This window comes from Spea bombifrons, chromosome 6 (genome assembly GCF_027358695.1).
Source record: "Spea bombifrons isolate aSpeBom1 chromosome 6, aSpeBom1.2.pri, whole genome shotgun sequence".
NCBI classification, from domain to species: domain Eukaryota; kingdom Metazoa; phylum Chordata; class Amphibia; order Anura; family Pelobatidae; genus Spea; species Spea bombifrons.
This window is the reverse complement of record NC_071092.1, coordinates 16282666-16297395: the sequence shown is the minus strand read 5'-3', so window position 1 is coordinate 16297395 and position 14730 is coordinate 16282666. Positions and strand designations below refer to the sequence as shown.

The window sequence follows — 14730 nt, the reverse complement described above, 5'->3', positions numbered from 1 at the left end:
GCTCCTAGGTGTCTTTTATACAGGTAACAAGCCGAGATTGGGAGCACTCTCCTAAAGGGAGCGCTCCTAATCTCAGCTTGTTACCTGAATAAAAGACACCTGTCCACAGAAGCAAGCAATCAATCAGATTCCAAACTCTCCACTATGCCCAAGAAATGCAGATATTGAGTGAAATAATAACAAAAAAATTGCATAAATTTTCAAACAGTATTTTTACTTTTAATGCATGTTAAGAGTCAATTTTGAATTTTTACTACATACTGTAAAGCACATGAAATACACCTCATTCCTCCAAATCAATAAAATGACTAAAAAAAACAAAACAAAAACAGTTCTTTCTAAATTATTTCTATCTTATGCAGATATGATTGCTCACAGTATCCAAGAGCTCCTGGATCTCTCTCTTGTGTTCATCAGCTTGTTGGCTTAAGGAATGCAGAGAGCTCTGAAGCAATTTCTCTTTCATCTCCATACAGACTTTTAACTCTTCTATCAGCTCTCCACTGCGAAGTGCAGGACTTCTTAGAAAACATGCTGTCATGCCCTGCAACAGGAATGCTTTAATTACGGTCTAATATTTGTTGCCTTTGTCTGAATTATTTTCTCTCCGCCTAATGTATCAGTTTGTCCTAGTCAATTCTAGTCTTGTCATACCCCTTGAATATATGTATTGTATTAAGTGCAGCGTAAATCGTTGGCGCTATATAAATAAAAGTGGCTATTTAATAATGTTAGCTAAGCAATGAGATTGCATCAGCAATCATGTGCTGCCAATGCAAACAAATTAAAAAGTTGGCTGTGTATGGTGTACCTCTCAATAAAATGGAATGTATCCTGACACATTTAATCATATCAATTAATATCATTCTGACTCATTTAAGAATTCACAAATAAAGGAGGCTTAGTGTCTCCATTCTTCAAATGAAGAGGTTCTATGCTATTGGAATGGGACAACTAATTATCCCTGGCTTTAGTCACTACTGTTCTTTAGTGACATCACAGTATGTTGTAGGTTTAGAGGTGTATCACAAGTACTACACACACTGATAAAAATAAGATCAGAAAGCAGGGCTACAATTAATAATGTGATCGTGCCACAGAACTTTTGGCTTACCATCCTTCTTGCACCCTTTCCACACTAAAATTCATCATCAGGAAACAGTCATGTCCTGTAGCTGTTGGGTTTGGGAATATACTGGGGAACTTAGAATGTTTGGTGGGCGGGTGTCAGCCTAGTTATAACAGTCCTCATCAGCAGATATAATTGCCAGGAAGTCTCTAGCAGTGGCTGGCCAGTTGAATAAGGTAAGTAATGTTCATTTAGCAGACTCAGCTAAAGGTGAGACTTTTGTGGGCTTTGAGGGTGCTCACTAAAGGAAGAGTTGTCATGTTAGTAATGTACAATCCTAATGACCTTCTGTAGCACAGCAAGCTTCGCTAAATTGATGAGAATGCTTTAAAGCCTCTTTACACATTAAATTATGTTAATTATATGGGGCCATAGAAGCCCTTCAAGTTAAAGAAATTTGCTAGAGATAGCAATTCAAAGTTATTAGTGAAGTGAAAGCATTAAACCCATATGTAACCATATGTAATCAACTGTCCCTTTAGCAAATAAGCCCAATTGTGCTAGCAGAATTACCAGCAAATGAATAGATTTTTCTATTTCCCCTAATGAAAATGTACTCCCTCCCCACCACTACACTTAACTGCCATCACAGGAATGGGCTGGTTGTCCAACGTTGGAAAGCTTAGCTGGGCTTCCCAAACAGAAAATTAAATCAATGTTCTAAAGTATTTGTCTTTTATCTTTTTAGTGGCTAAAATATTTAATAATGAATAAATAATGCATAATTGCAGGTCCACTAAGTACAATTGTTCTACATTTGCAAGGAGCCACCCTCAGTTTAAATGTTTTAAACACTTCAAGCTTAGTATGCAAGAGCATACTGTGGCTAAAGTTAAAATAAGCAGACTTTGAGCAAATATCTTTGTCTAACTCTAAGGTGTTATAAAGACAGGAAGACTACGCTTATGCTGGAAGAAAGATTTAATGAAGCATTGCAATGCAGACATTTGAAATCTGCATTTCAATTGCATGAGATGGTATGGGATAATCTGAGAAATAATGGGCAAATGGTAATAATAGCGGAGCCTTCGATATCATTGTCTCTGATGTTCCTGACAGCTTATGTGGCTTAACATCTTTTTCTACACTGGCCCAAAAAAATGTATCAACTTCAACAAAATATTATTTTCTGTAATACAACTATAATCCATTTTCCTTACTAATACACGAGTCAGCCATAACATTATAACAACCTGCACAATATTGTGTAGGTCCCCCTTTTTCTGCCAAAACAGCCCTGACCAGTCAAGGCATGGACTCCACTAGAGGCAAAGTTGGCAGGGCTAGCTGGGGGCAATACACAAGGGTGTTGGGGCATCAATACACAAATGGGGGCACCTGAGGCCATCGCATAAATCAATACTAAAAAGGAAGGGCTGGCTGGGGGTGATTCACAAGTGGCAAAAAAAACAAGTGGGGGGAGGGAAAACGACCGCAAAACAGCGTGGACGATGCATTTGTTTTTATAGCTGTAGCTAAGCCCGTCCAGATGTGGGAGTGTGACCGAGCCTGTCCTGGTGTGTGTGTGTCTGGGTATCGGTGAGGCAGAGCTTGGCCTCTTCCGTGCGTCTGGGTATCTGTGTGGCAAAGTATGTCCTCGTGTGTGTGTTTAGATGTTGGTGTGCCAGAGCCTGTGCTGGTGTGTTCAGAAATAAATTGAACTATTTAATGTTTTCTTATCCAGAGATAAAACACCTTACTGAGGTGATATGTTATTTACTTTATTTCAATCAGCATATTTTATTAAAAATAATTAGTTGCACTAAATTGTGGCTTCAAGTGGGTGGAACATGTTTGGCAGCAAGTGAACCTTTCATTCTCAAACTTAAAAGTTAATGCTGGTTCTGATACAAAGGTGTCAGAACACACAGCCCGTTGCAGTTTGAGTATGGGGTTGCATAGCCGCAGACCAGTCAAGGTGTATTGTGACTTTTTTTAGTGTACTGATTACTCCCAATCCCATCACATAAGATTCTATTTTATACTAGCACTGATGTCATCTTTATCCAGTACACATGGATGCCGATGAGTTAAGAGTCTCTATTCCCAGGCACTTATTTGGCCCTTTTAACACTTTTGGTTCCTGGGATTTTAATAATAATGTGGTATTCTGTTACCGAAAAGGAACAAATTTTAAAGAACGATTTATAGCTATTTGGATAGCAAATAGTGTGGCTCAGACAGACATGTGTAAAGGGTGTGGCTTGTGGGCACACAACCTCGACCATGCAATACAATACATGGGGCTGTTGTCCAAAAATTTTCAGGACTGTTTTTCATTCCCAGTCCGGCCCTGGCACCAAGACGTTAGCAGCAGATCCTTTAAGTCCTGTAAGTTGCAAGGCGGGGCCTTCATGGATGCATTCTGCTATGTGTTCTCCAGGTAAGCGACACAGGTGCACCAGGCCATCCACGTGATGTAAAAGAAAACGTGATTCATCACACCAGGCCACCTTCTTCTATTTCTCCGTGGTCCAGTTCTTATGCTCACGTGCCGATTGTAGGCACTTTCGGTAGTGGACTGGGGTCAGTATGGGCACCTTGACTGGTCTGCGGCTATGCAACCCCATACTCAAACTGCAATGGGCTGTGTGTTCTGACACCTTTGTATCAGAACCAGCATTAACTTTTAAGTTTGAGAATGAAAGGTTCACTTGCTGCCAAACATGTTCCACCCACTGACAGGTGTCATGATTACAAGATTCAGTGTTATTCACTTCACTTGTCAGTGGTCACAGTCTTATTGCTTGCATAGTACAAAAAGCACCAAACATGGTCAGGAGATACTTTCTAAACTTTTAACATTTCTCAGGGTTATGTTAAAAAATGTATGCATTTTTTTAACACTCCTCTGAAACATATCATTAAATCAAGCTCAATATACTCATTGCTTAAAGTGCTCTTACCTCCATCTCTTTGCTGCGCTCTTCTAGAGCACTCTGCAACTGTTGCACAATGCTATCTTTTTCATTCAGAAAGTGCCTGTTTATCTCTTCTGTTTTTTGCAGCAACCACTGAAGATTCCTGCAAGCAGCTGCAATCTGCTCCAGTTCCATGTCCTTAGCCTTTACAAGATTATCAAGGCTCTAGAAATATATATTATGGTAGACATCTTAAAGAAAAGTCACACTAAAAAAGATATAGTAGACATACAGAACACACATACATATCCCAATACATATACGCAAGCCACACCTGCCCTGGCTAGTTAAATAAAAACTTTCTTTCCCAACTGCTGGCAGGGTATTGTGTTGTATAACTCTACTGTGAAGACCTTCCACAAGATTTCAGAGAGTTTCTGTGGCAATTTTTGTCCACTCATCCATTTGTGAGGTCAGACACTGATGTTGGACGAGAAGGTCTGACTCGCAATCTCTGTTCCAGTTCATCCCACCGGTGCTTAAAGGGGTTGAAGTCAGGTTACTGACCAAGACATTTTGGACAATGCTAAGCTTCCAACTTTGTGGGAACAGTTTGGGGAGGGCCCTTTTCTACTCCAGCATGAGTGCACAAAGCAAGGTACATAAAGACATGGTTGGATGAGTTTGGTGTGAAAGAACTTGACCAGCCTGCACAGACCCCTGACCTCAAACCCCATCAATTCCCACAGAAACACTCCAAAATCGCGGGGGAGGAGTGACTACATATTAATGTCTGTTTTTAAAATACAATGTCATAAAATTGCCTGTTGGTGTAATAGTCAGGCGTCTATATAGTGCACATAAAAAAAGCCGGAATATTTCTGAAGTGCTCTAAATTAGCGAGGTTCTACCATGTACAGCCAGATTCACCTTACAGAAGTTATATAAAATACATGCAAAATATACATTTTTGGGGATGGAGCCCAAGCCACAAAGAAGGGCCTGTAACCAAACAAATAAAATACCTATAAAAGGTATATAAATGGTACATACATCTGTATAAATGTCCTTGCGTATGTCGCACATTTCGAGGCCTTTGATAATTAATTTTAAATATATCCCATATATTGTGCTAACCATTCCATGATCAAACCTATAAATAATCAGAAAATCTAAGCTTCCAAACATGTGCACATAGAAACATAACACTGTAAAGGCAGTATTAATCATTGCACCATATCACAACCATCTGAAAAAAGAGAGATTCAAGATCTAATTTTAAAAAGAAACAGCCTAATGTTTCTGAAAGTCTCATTATCATAATATAAAGCAACATGTTAACCATAAAAAATGCTATAAATATGAGGCCAAAAACATACAATTATGGTTTCTTCATTAGCAGAAACAATACTTTGCAGTTGCTCCAAGTCTCGTTCTTTGTCTCGTCCAAATGTTTTTAACTGTTGCATTTCCTTTTCCTTTTCCTCCAGAGCACAGAATTTATCATCAATTGCATACTGGAGGGATTGTTTTTTAAAAACAAAAAAAAAAAGTTAGTTTCTTGAGAAATAGGCAAACGTGACAAGAGACCAATCATAAGGTTTCCTTTTAGTTGGAAGAAATAATCTAACCCACATCCAAATGTAGGGATCAAGAAACCAGCAGCGTAGTGCAGATGCCAGTTTCCAATGCCGACATGTAAAATAATAAGGTCCCCTGGATCTGTATTAAGATCGACTTGCCATCATCTAGGAAAAATCATTAAATCTCTGCTTACATGCAGGGGTTGGACTTTGTAATACAAGTAACACCTGTCAAAGCCACACCCAAATGGTAATACACATCTGTGATCAAAAGTTTGCATACCCTTGGAGAATGGTCAATATACCATATTTACTCATATATATATTATATATACATACATATATACATACATATACATATACATACATATATATATACATACACACACACATGCTACTTTCGCTGGGGCTTCTATGGTGGAGCGCCATCATGACATGTCCTTCTGGTGCTCGGTCATAGAAGCCCCGGCGGAAACGTCGGGTAGCAGCTGAGGTTGTCTATGCGCATCGTGCAGATCTCCACCGACTGCTCCCACTAGATACCAGGTAGCCTGGAGATCAAGTTGGGGGGGGGCAGAGTGGCATATAGGTGGGTATAAGGCATATCTGGGGGGCAGAGTAGCAAGTCATGTGCTAGATGTGCATAACTTGGGGCAGGTTGGCAAAAGAAAGGAAATAAAACAAGAAATGCATTTTTCTCAGTCAGTTTTTATTAACCCCTTAGCGACAATCCATGTACATGTACGGGGTTGCCGTTAAATAGCTGCATCGCCACGATCGCAGCGTTTTCGCCGCAATCGGCGGCTTTGCAGCATCCACGGAAGCCTCACAAGAAAAATGGCTTCGCTTCCTAAGCATAAACTGTGTCGCTGACATGCCTCGATATTGAGGCATGTCAGTAACACTACCCCCCTACCCCGACCCCCTCAGAAGAGCAACCACAAGTGCCATCCTGTAAATGATGTTGCCATCATTCACAGGATGGCATTAACAATAGATCCGAGTTCACAAAGGGTCTATCCAGACGCTCTTGAGAACGCTCGAGCTCCTCCTGCAAGTTGGATGTACTGCATCCAACCATGCAAGGTCAATGGAGCCCAGCTCACTAATGAGTGAATAGTGGGGGGGGGGGATGTACAAAAATATGGTAACATGTAAAATCCCCACTGTCACCCAAAAAATTTTTTATAAGCAAGTCCTGAAATTCTTTATCTTTACAAAAATTGCATGAGTTGATGGGGTAATTTGAATTGGCCGGGTTCAAAGTTGTCCCAAATATGGGACATGGGGGCAGTAGGATTAGATGTCTAAATGGCATAAAAATACACACCTCACAAAGACGGCCTTTTACCTCCCTAATAACCCTACAAACCCATGCATGGGGGGTATCACTGCGCTCAGGAGATGTTACTGAACACATATTGGGGGGTGTTTGACACGGACATATACCAGGAGCGGTAAATTTATACCTGAAGTACAACATGTGAAAAAAATACAAAAAAAATGTACTACCATAAAGTTTCACAAAGACTGGTGGTAAAATTAGTGCATGGAAAGGGTTAAAATACCAGCATTTCAAATACCTTGGGGTGTCTAGTTTTTAAAAATATAGGATTTGATGGGGTAAATTGCATTGGCCGGCTTCAAAGATACCCGAAATGGCACATGGGGGGAAGAATTACCAGATTTGGAAAAAAACGGTTTTGAAATAGCACAACGCTACCTGTACTTATTGCCCCATAACGTGCAGAAAAAAGCAAAAAAAAAAAAAAAAAAAACATTGGGTATTTCTAAACTCAGGACAAATAGTAGAATCTATTTAGCAGGTTTTTTCATTCGTTTTTGCAGATGAGTAAAAGTTTTTTTGTTTAAAAAGTGAGAAAAAGTAATTTTTTAACAAAAAATCCCATTTTATCATTTTTTTTTTATAGTAAATTAGATGATATGATAAAATGAATGGTATCTAAAGAAAGCCCTGTTTGTCCTGAAAAAAAACAATATATAATATGTGTGGGAGCACGAAATGAGAAAGAAGAAACTCACAGCTAAACAGTAACACTGAAAAACGTTAAAAGAGCCATTGTCCCGCAATATACTACGAGTAATAACCCCTATTGTCCTTAAGGGGTTAAATATGAAAAAATAGTTGACATGGGAATATTTACTAGTAAAACTTTTTTCCTATATGGTAGTCATAAAAACATGGCAACAAAGAAAAAGATTTAATGAATCCCTGTTCAAAAGTCTGCATATCCTTAGTTCTGTATACCTTTAGAATCAATGACAGCGAGAAGCCTTTTGTAATAGTTGTTTATGAGCCCCAAATTCTCGCATGTGGTATAGCTGCCCATTCGTCACGGCAAAACGCCTTCAGTTCATGCAAAGTCTTTGGTTGCCTTGCATGAACCGTACGTTTGAGATCTCCCCAGACTGACTTGATTTTAGGGCCAGGAGACTAATGGCCACTCCAGAACCTTCACCTCTTTCTGCTGTAACCACTTGAGAGTCAACTTGGGCTTGGGGTTAGGGTTATTGTCGTGCTGGAAAGTCCAAGAGCGTCCCATGCCCAATGCTTCACAGTGGGGATGGTATATTCTTTTCGCTGTAGGCCATGCTGAACCCTCTCCAAACATAGCGCTTATGGTTTTGACCATAAAGCTCTATTTTGGAGAGTCTTGCCACTCCATATTGTTTGAAATCTTTCTTGGGCTTGGCTCGGTATCAAGAGATTCCCAAATGTTCCACTTCTTAATAAATGATTGAACAGTACTGAGTGGCATTTTCAAAGGCTTTGGATATCTTTTTATATCCTTTTCCATCTTTATTAAGTTTCATTACCTTGTTACGTGGGTCTTTTGACAGTTCTTTTCTGCGCCCCATGGTTCAGTATCTAGCCTGCTCAGCGCATCCACGTAAAAGCTACCAAACTCACTGACTATTTATACAGACACTAATTGCCTATTTAAAAAGCCACAGGTGTGGGAAATTAACATTTGTTATTTGAACCTGTGTGTGTCACCTTTCTGTGTCTGCAACAAGGCCAAACATTCAAAGGTATGTAAACTTTTGATCAGGGCCATTTGGATATCTGATATGATTTTAACCTCTTTGTGACAATGGCTGATTTCATTTTTTGTACCCTTTGTGGCAATGGCTGTTTTAACATTTCTGCGGTGCTCGTGTTTAGCTGTAATTTTCTTCTTTTCCCTTTTTTTTAGCACAAGAAGGGCTTTCTTTAGATGTCAAGGAAAAAAGGCAAGAGAAAAAACAGGATTTTTTTCTGACTGACCTGTTAAATAGATCCTACTAGTTGTCCTGAGTTTAGACATATCCAACGTTTTTATGTCTATATCTGCACGTTTTGGGGCAATAATTACAAGTAGTGTTTATTGTCCCCATTTGTTTTTTGGAACATTTTTGGAACATTTTTGGGATGTAAATACAGTGGTTGTAGATTAATTTATTTTTATTTTCTTCGCTTACCTCTGTGTTGCTCAGCAGCATCTCTTGTTCCGTCGAGGAGACACAGGAATCCAGTGGAGTCATGCAAATGTACATCACATCACGTGACTCCACTCCGTTCCTGCTCCCCTGGGCAGGACAATAGAAGTTCACTCAGAGTTCAAGCAACGCAGAGGGAAACAAAGTCTGCGAGCGGCACCGGAAGATCTGCCGTTCAGGTAGGCGTGATAGAAGTGTAATTTTCGGGCCCCAAAGGGGGTATAAGGTGCGTCGGTATCTTTAAAGACTAGGCACCCCAGGGTATTTCAAATGCTAGTATTTTAATTATTATTTCCAAGCGCTAATTCTACCACCAGTCTTTGTTAAACTTTGTGTTAGTAATTATTTGTGGTTTTCTTCCCCCCTTCACACATTTTACTACATTTATGAATTTACAGGTCCTGCCACTGTCACACAACACCCCCAATATGTGTTCAGCAACATCTCCAGAGTACAGCGATACCCCTCATTATTATTTATTGTTTTATATAGCGCTATCAAATTCCATAGCGCTGTACGATGGGTGGACAGAACAAGTAGTATGTAACAATTTGATTTACAGAGACAATAGGTGAGGAAGGTTTGCCTCGCTGTTTGAGAACAAAAGGGCCACATTTGGGGCATGCGCATTTTTCAATGTTGAACTTAGACCTTTGGTGATCCTGTCCCCATGCTCTATTTAGTACATCTTTGAGCCTGACCAATTCAATGTCCCCAATAAAACCGGAGCGGTCTCAGTGCGTCCTGGGGTGTGTCCATTCAGGTGCGTCCTGAATCAACCATTGAAGCTTAGGAGGCGATCGTTGATAGTCTCCTAAGCTCTTCTAAAAGGGGATTCCGCCGCCATACAGTGTATGGAGGATGTTTGGCCCCTGATGCTGATTTCAGAGTTGCTGCATGCTTCGACATCGAGGCATTATAGCAAAAACGTTAAGGTGAAGAAAGCAACAGTAGATCGCTTTCTACACCAGTTTAAAGTTATGACGTGCCAGGCACGTGAATTGTCATTAACTGGCTGCTTTTGCGTGGTGTGCCTGTACCGTCTATTGTCGTCAAGGTGTTAAAAGGAGCCAAACAAAGATGTCATAATAAATGGCTTCATACGATCACTAGTCTAAAATAAAATACTGTTTTTGCATGATCAGTCATATTTTCAAAATCAACGCCAACACTTCACAATTTCTGCCACGCTATGCAAACTTTTGAGCACAACTGTAGATATGTATACATTTCTAAAAACTAAACAGGCACCTGAGCTTTTGTTGACCATGCCCCTATGACAAGCGTCACTGAAGCCATAAAATAGGTGCAATAGAGATGACATTTGGCCAAATACATACTGTTATTATTTACTTTCTTTGGTATTATTATAGCATAACCCACATCTTATGTGTATCTACTAGGCAATATCATGAGTACTACATGGGCTAAAATGGGGGGTCTGTGCATGAATTGTGCATTTGTACCATCATGCTCCATGATTTGTCTAAAACTAAGCAGCTAAAAATGACTACAAAAACTGGTCCAGCCCCCAGGTAGACAAACTAGAAACAATGCTGGCACAGCTCCATATATTGCTGGGCCCAGTCCTGGGTTGGAAATGAAGCAAGCTGAAACATTGTACAGATTTTGGCATCTTAGCAAGCAAAAATCAGCCATAATACTTGATGCCTAGTGGCGCATGAATCACAGTGATTTACACTATGTTTTACTGGATGCACAAGTGCAGTGTGTGACAGAGTGTAACCAGCAGGTGACTACATATACATTTAAACAAGTTTCAAATATTTGTCCATTTGTAGTTATTTGTCAACAACAAGGTTGTTGAATGTTGCCATAGGCTCTAGCCCTAAAGGCTTTAACACACCTAGCAACACCCCTGTGAAATATGATGCTTATCTTGTGTTTACTTTTCACTTTACCTGCAAGGCTGCATCTCTGTCCTTAATTCTCTGATGTAATTTCTCCACCAAATGCTCATTGTCCCCTGCACACTTGTATAAACTTTGCTGGTATTCTAAGAGGTCCATGTACTCCTGAGAGACAATGAGCAAAGAGCTTTGTGAAATACTTAATTTGCGGTACTCAAACTCTAATATCAATATAGAAAGTTCTAAATCTAAACCATCATTTATGAATAAAATATTGATTTGAGCTAAACAATGCAAAAATACCCTAAAAGAAATATAAGCTGTATTAGTATTTTCTTCACTTCATTTATGTTTGCATAATAGGGCTCTGACTGTAGCTCGGTGGACGTTCAGTGCCTTAGAAATGATTCTGTAACTCTTTAGGCTGACAACAACCGTTCTGGAATACCTATTGGTGTGGAGATCTGATGGGAAAAGCCAGTGCTAGCCAAAATCAATGTGAAAAATGTGCAACAATGCAGTAAATAAGACAAAGGGCATACACCGTATTTGCTCGATTATAAGACGACCCTGATTATAAGACGACCCCCCAAAATCTGAATATTAACTTAGGAAAAAAAGAAAAAGCCTGAATATAAGACGACCCTAAAGGAAAAAAGTTTTACCAGTAAATGTTAATTCATGTAAACTATTTTTTTTAATAAAAGCTATGATTGAGAAAAATATTTTTTTTGTTTTTATTTCCTTGTATTTTCCAACCTGTCCCCCAGTTACGCACATCTGCCCCCAGGCTTGCCACACCAATATGGCACTGTGGCCCATGATATGCCTTTTAACCCTCTATATGCCACTGTGCCCCATGGTATGCCTTTTGACCCCCTATGTGCCACTCTGCCTCCAGAAATGCCTTATACCCCTATATCCCATTCTGGCATTTAGGGGGTTAAAATGCATATTATGGGGCAGAGTGGCATATAGGGAGGTATAAGGCATTCCAGGAGGCAGAGTGGCATTAAGGGAGTTAAAAGGCATTGTATAGAGCACTCTGCCTCCAGAAATGCCTTATACCCCTATATGCCACTCTGGCATTTAGGGGGTTAAAAGGCATATTATGGGGTAGAGTGGCATATAGGGAGGTATAAGGCATTTCAGGAGGCAGAGTGCTCTATTAAATGCCCCCTTAACGCCACTCCGCCTCCTGAAATGCCTTATACCTCGTTATATACCACTCTGCCCCATAATATGCCTTTTAACCCCCTAAGTGCCAGAGTGGCATATAGGGGTATAAGGCATTCCAGAAATGCCCTATATCCCCATTTAACACACGCACACACACACACACTTACCGGTGCTTCCAATTTCCTGCTGTATTGCCGGGGCAGCGGGTTGACGTCTCCTTCCAAGGCAACTGGAAGGAGGTGGAGTTGGCAGCGGGGGTTTGTCTGCATCCGTCGCGCATACCTTCCCCGGCTGTCAGAGATCAGAGTTCCCCGCACCGGTCGGGGAAGGTCTGCGCGACGGACGCAGACAACCCCCACTGCTAGCCACACCTCCTTCCGGCTGCAGCGGACGTTGTCTACGCGGATCGCGAAGACGTCAACCCGCTGCCCCGGCAATACAGCAGGAAGCACCGGTAAGTGTGTGTGTGTGGGGGTGTTAAATGGGGGGGGGGACAGGAGGATCCAGGTCCCCTGCAGCGGTGCGGGGGATCTGGATCTTAGTCTCATAATCAGACCTCTATTTGAGGTCTGATTAGAAGACGACCCCGATTAGAAGACGAGGGGTATTTTTCAGAGCATTTTCTCTGAAATAAAACCTCATCTTATAATCGAGCAAATACGGTACTTTTGCCAAATACCTGTATATCTATAGGCTTCATCTTCAACTTACAACCAATCAGAACTAAAAGCCTATTCCAAAAATTAAAAAAACAATTGTACTAGTTTGATAAACTGTTTCTTCTCAGATGCATAAAACAACAATATGCAATCATGCAAAGTTAAAAAAAGACAACATTAGAAACAGTCAGTTCCTGCTTACTTGAATTAGTTGTTTGTTCTGGGACAGAGTTTGGTTCAAATGTTGAATATTGTGCTCCTGAGCTTGCAATTTTGTGCATTTTTCTTCTTCAATATTTTTAAGTTGTAGTGTCTTCTCATCTAGTTCACCCTGTAGCTTGTGAAGTGCTTCATGCAGCTCCTGAAAACAAAGCCCATGAGTCCACACCAACAGCATTAACCCCTTAACCCCTTCAAGACCGGGACGTACCTGGTACTTCATCGATGATGCGCGATCCAGCGTCGCTATGAACGCTGGGATCGGGAGGGGCGGCTGCTACTGATCGCTGGGTGTCCCCAATTCCGTGCACGTGATCGTTTTGAAGCGAATCACGAGCGCGGAATTTAAATATTTACAAAAAAAACTGCAGTCTTCAAGGGAAGACGCAGTTTGCCAACGTTGGTCCTGAAGGGGTTAAGGACAGAGTCGTTTTTTATTTTCTTACCTTTCGTGACAATGGGTGTTTTAACATTTCTACGGTGCTCAAGGGTATTTCAAATGCTTGTATATTAACTCTTGCCTCTATATCCACTTTATACATGGAACCCTTGCAATTACACACACAGTGGCCCTTGTGACCAAGAGAACTTAGTTCATCCTGGGGTGGGTTTTCGGTGGTGTTGAATTCCTTTGTTATCGAGGCATTTCAGTGACACCATTTAAACTTAGGAGGCCACTGGTGCCGTATTTAATATGGCCCTCGTTGACGCTCACTGGAAAAATCAGACGGGGGTCCCGCTGTGAATTTAGGTGTTGCTGAATGCCTCCACATTGAGGCATTACAGCAACACTTATTGGGAGACGGAAGCGATTGTACACCCATTTATAGTCATGATATGCCAGGCACATCAATTGTAGCCAACAGGATGTTTCTCCGTGATGTGCCTGGCATGTCAATTGTCACCAAGGGGTTAATTGGACTCCCATGGTGCCTAAATTTTCATGAGGTTCCCCCTTTGCCTGCATGATATGTGTAGCAGATGATTTGTTAAGAACTGTGCATGAACATGCAGAAAAAAACCCTGTTGATTCCAATGATGGACCTTTCCTGCCACATGTTGGTTGTATTAAGCCAATGAGAGCCTCAGATCATTTTTCTACAACAGGTAAATGCTTTATGTTTTTCCATTTTTGGAGACTGCATATTAAAATACTTAGAGAGCTGACTGGCTGTGCGCACACCATGTGGTCACAGCCAGTAAGACACATGTAAGGTTTAACACATCTCCTGGAGCTAAGTAGATAGGGACCTAAAAGGGGAGGGGCTCTGAAAAGCCTCTCAATGTATTTTGTGGGGGAATCAATAAATTTAAGGGGCCCATTAAGCATTATAGTGCATATGATGGCTGGAGTGTCCTTTTAAAGATGTCTGTTTTTGGTCCCTGTTCATACAAGCCAGAAAAAAAAGAGTAGATATATTCTTCTTAGGAATAGAGTTTGGAAACACAATCAAAGATAAGCATCTACAATAACCTGATTGTGCTTCCATGTCGTCTCCTTCTGCTGCTGCCCCTCTACCAGATCGGCCTCTAACAGCAGTTGGGACCGTTTAGCATTATTCAGTTGTTGCTCTTTCTGGCGGAGAGTCTGCTGCAGCTTTTGTAGCTCACTTTTGGTGCAAAAGAGTGTGTTCTGAAGATCCAGCAGCTGGAGCTGGGATGAAGTTACAGTAGAAGCCTGAGGGGAAAGAAAACATCTGTCAACAATGATGACATAATACTATTTTT

The 14730-nt window shown here is 40.8% G+C and overlaps 2 protein-coding genes across 3 annotated transcripts in view; both read right to left on the bottom strand.

Moving 5' to 3' along the window:
• Window positions 1–14730, bottom strand: part of PRRX1 (paired related homeobox 1) — a 379246-nt gene that overhangs the window by 17153 nt on the left and 347363 nt on the right. The window lies entirely within an intron of this gene.
• The window catches only part of PDE4DIP (phosphodiesterase 4D interacting protein), a 254630-nt gene that overhangs the window by 42110 nt on the left and 197790 nt on the right, over window positions 1–14730 (bottom strand). For both annotated transcript variants that reach the window (XM_053468624.1, XM_053468625.1), the window contains 6 exons: window positions 14477–14680; window positions 12986–13144; window positions 10997–11110; window positions 5370–5507; window positions 4036–4215; window positions 377–544 (listed from right to left, as the gene is read on the bottom strand). In XM_053468624.1, the coding sequence (XP_053324599.1) occupies window positions 377–544; window positions 4036–4215; window positions 5370–5507; window positions 10997–11110; window positions 12986–13144; window positions 14477–14680 (963 nt within the window). The remainder of the gene's footprint in view (window positions 1–376; window positions 545–4035; window positions 4216–5369; window positions 5508–10996; window positions 11111–12985; window positions 13145–14476; window positions 14681–14730) is intronic.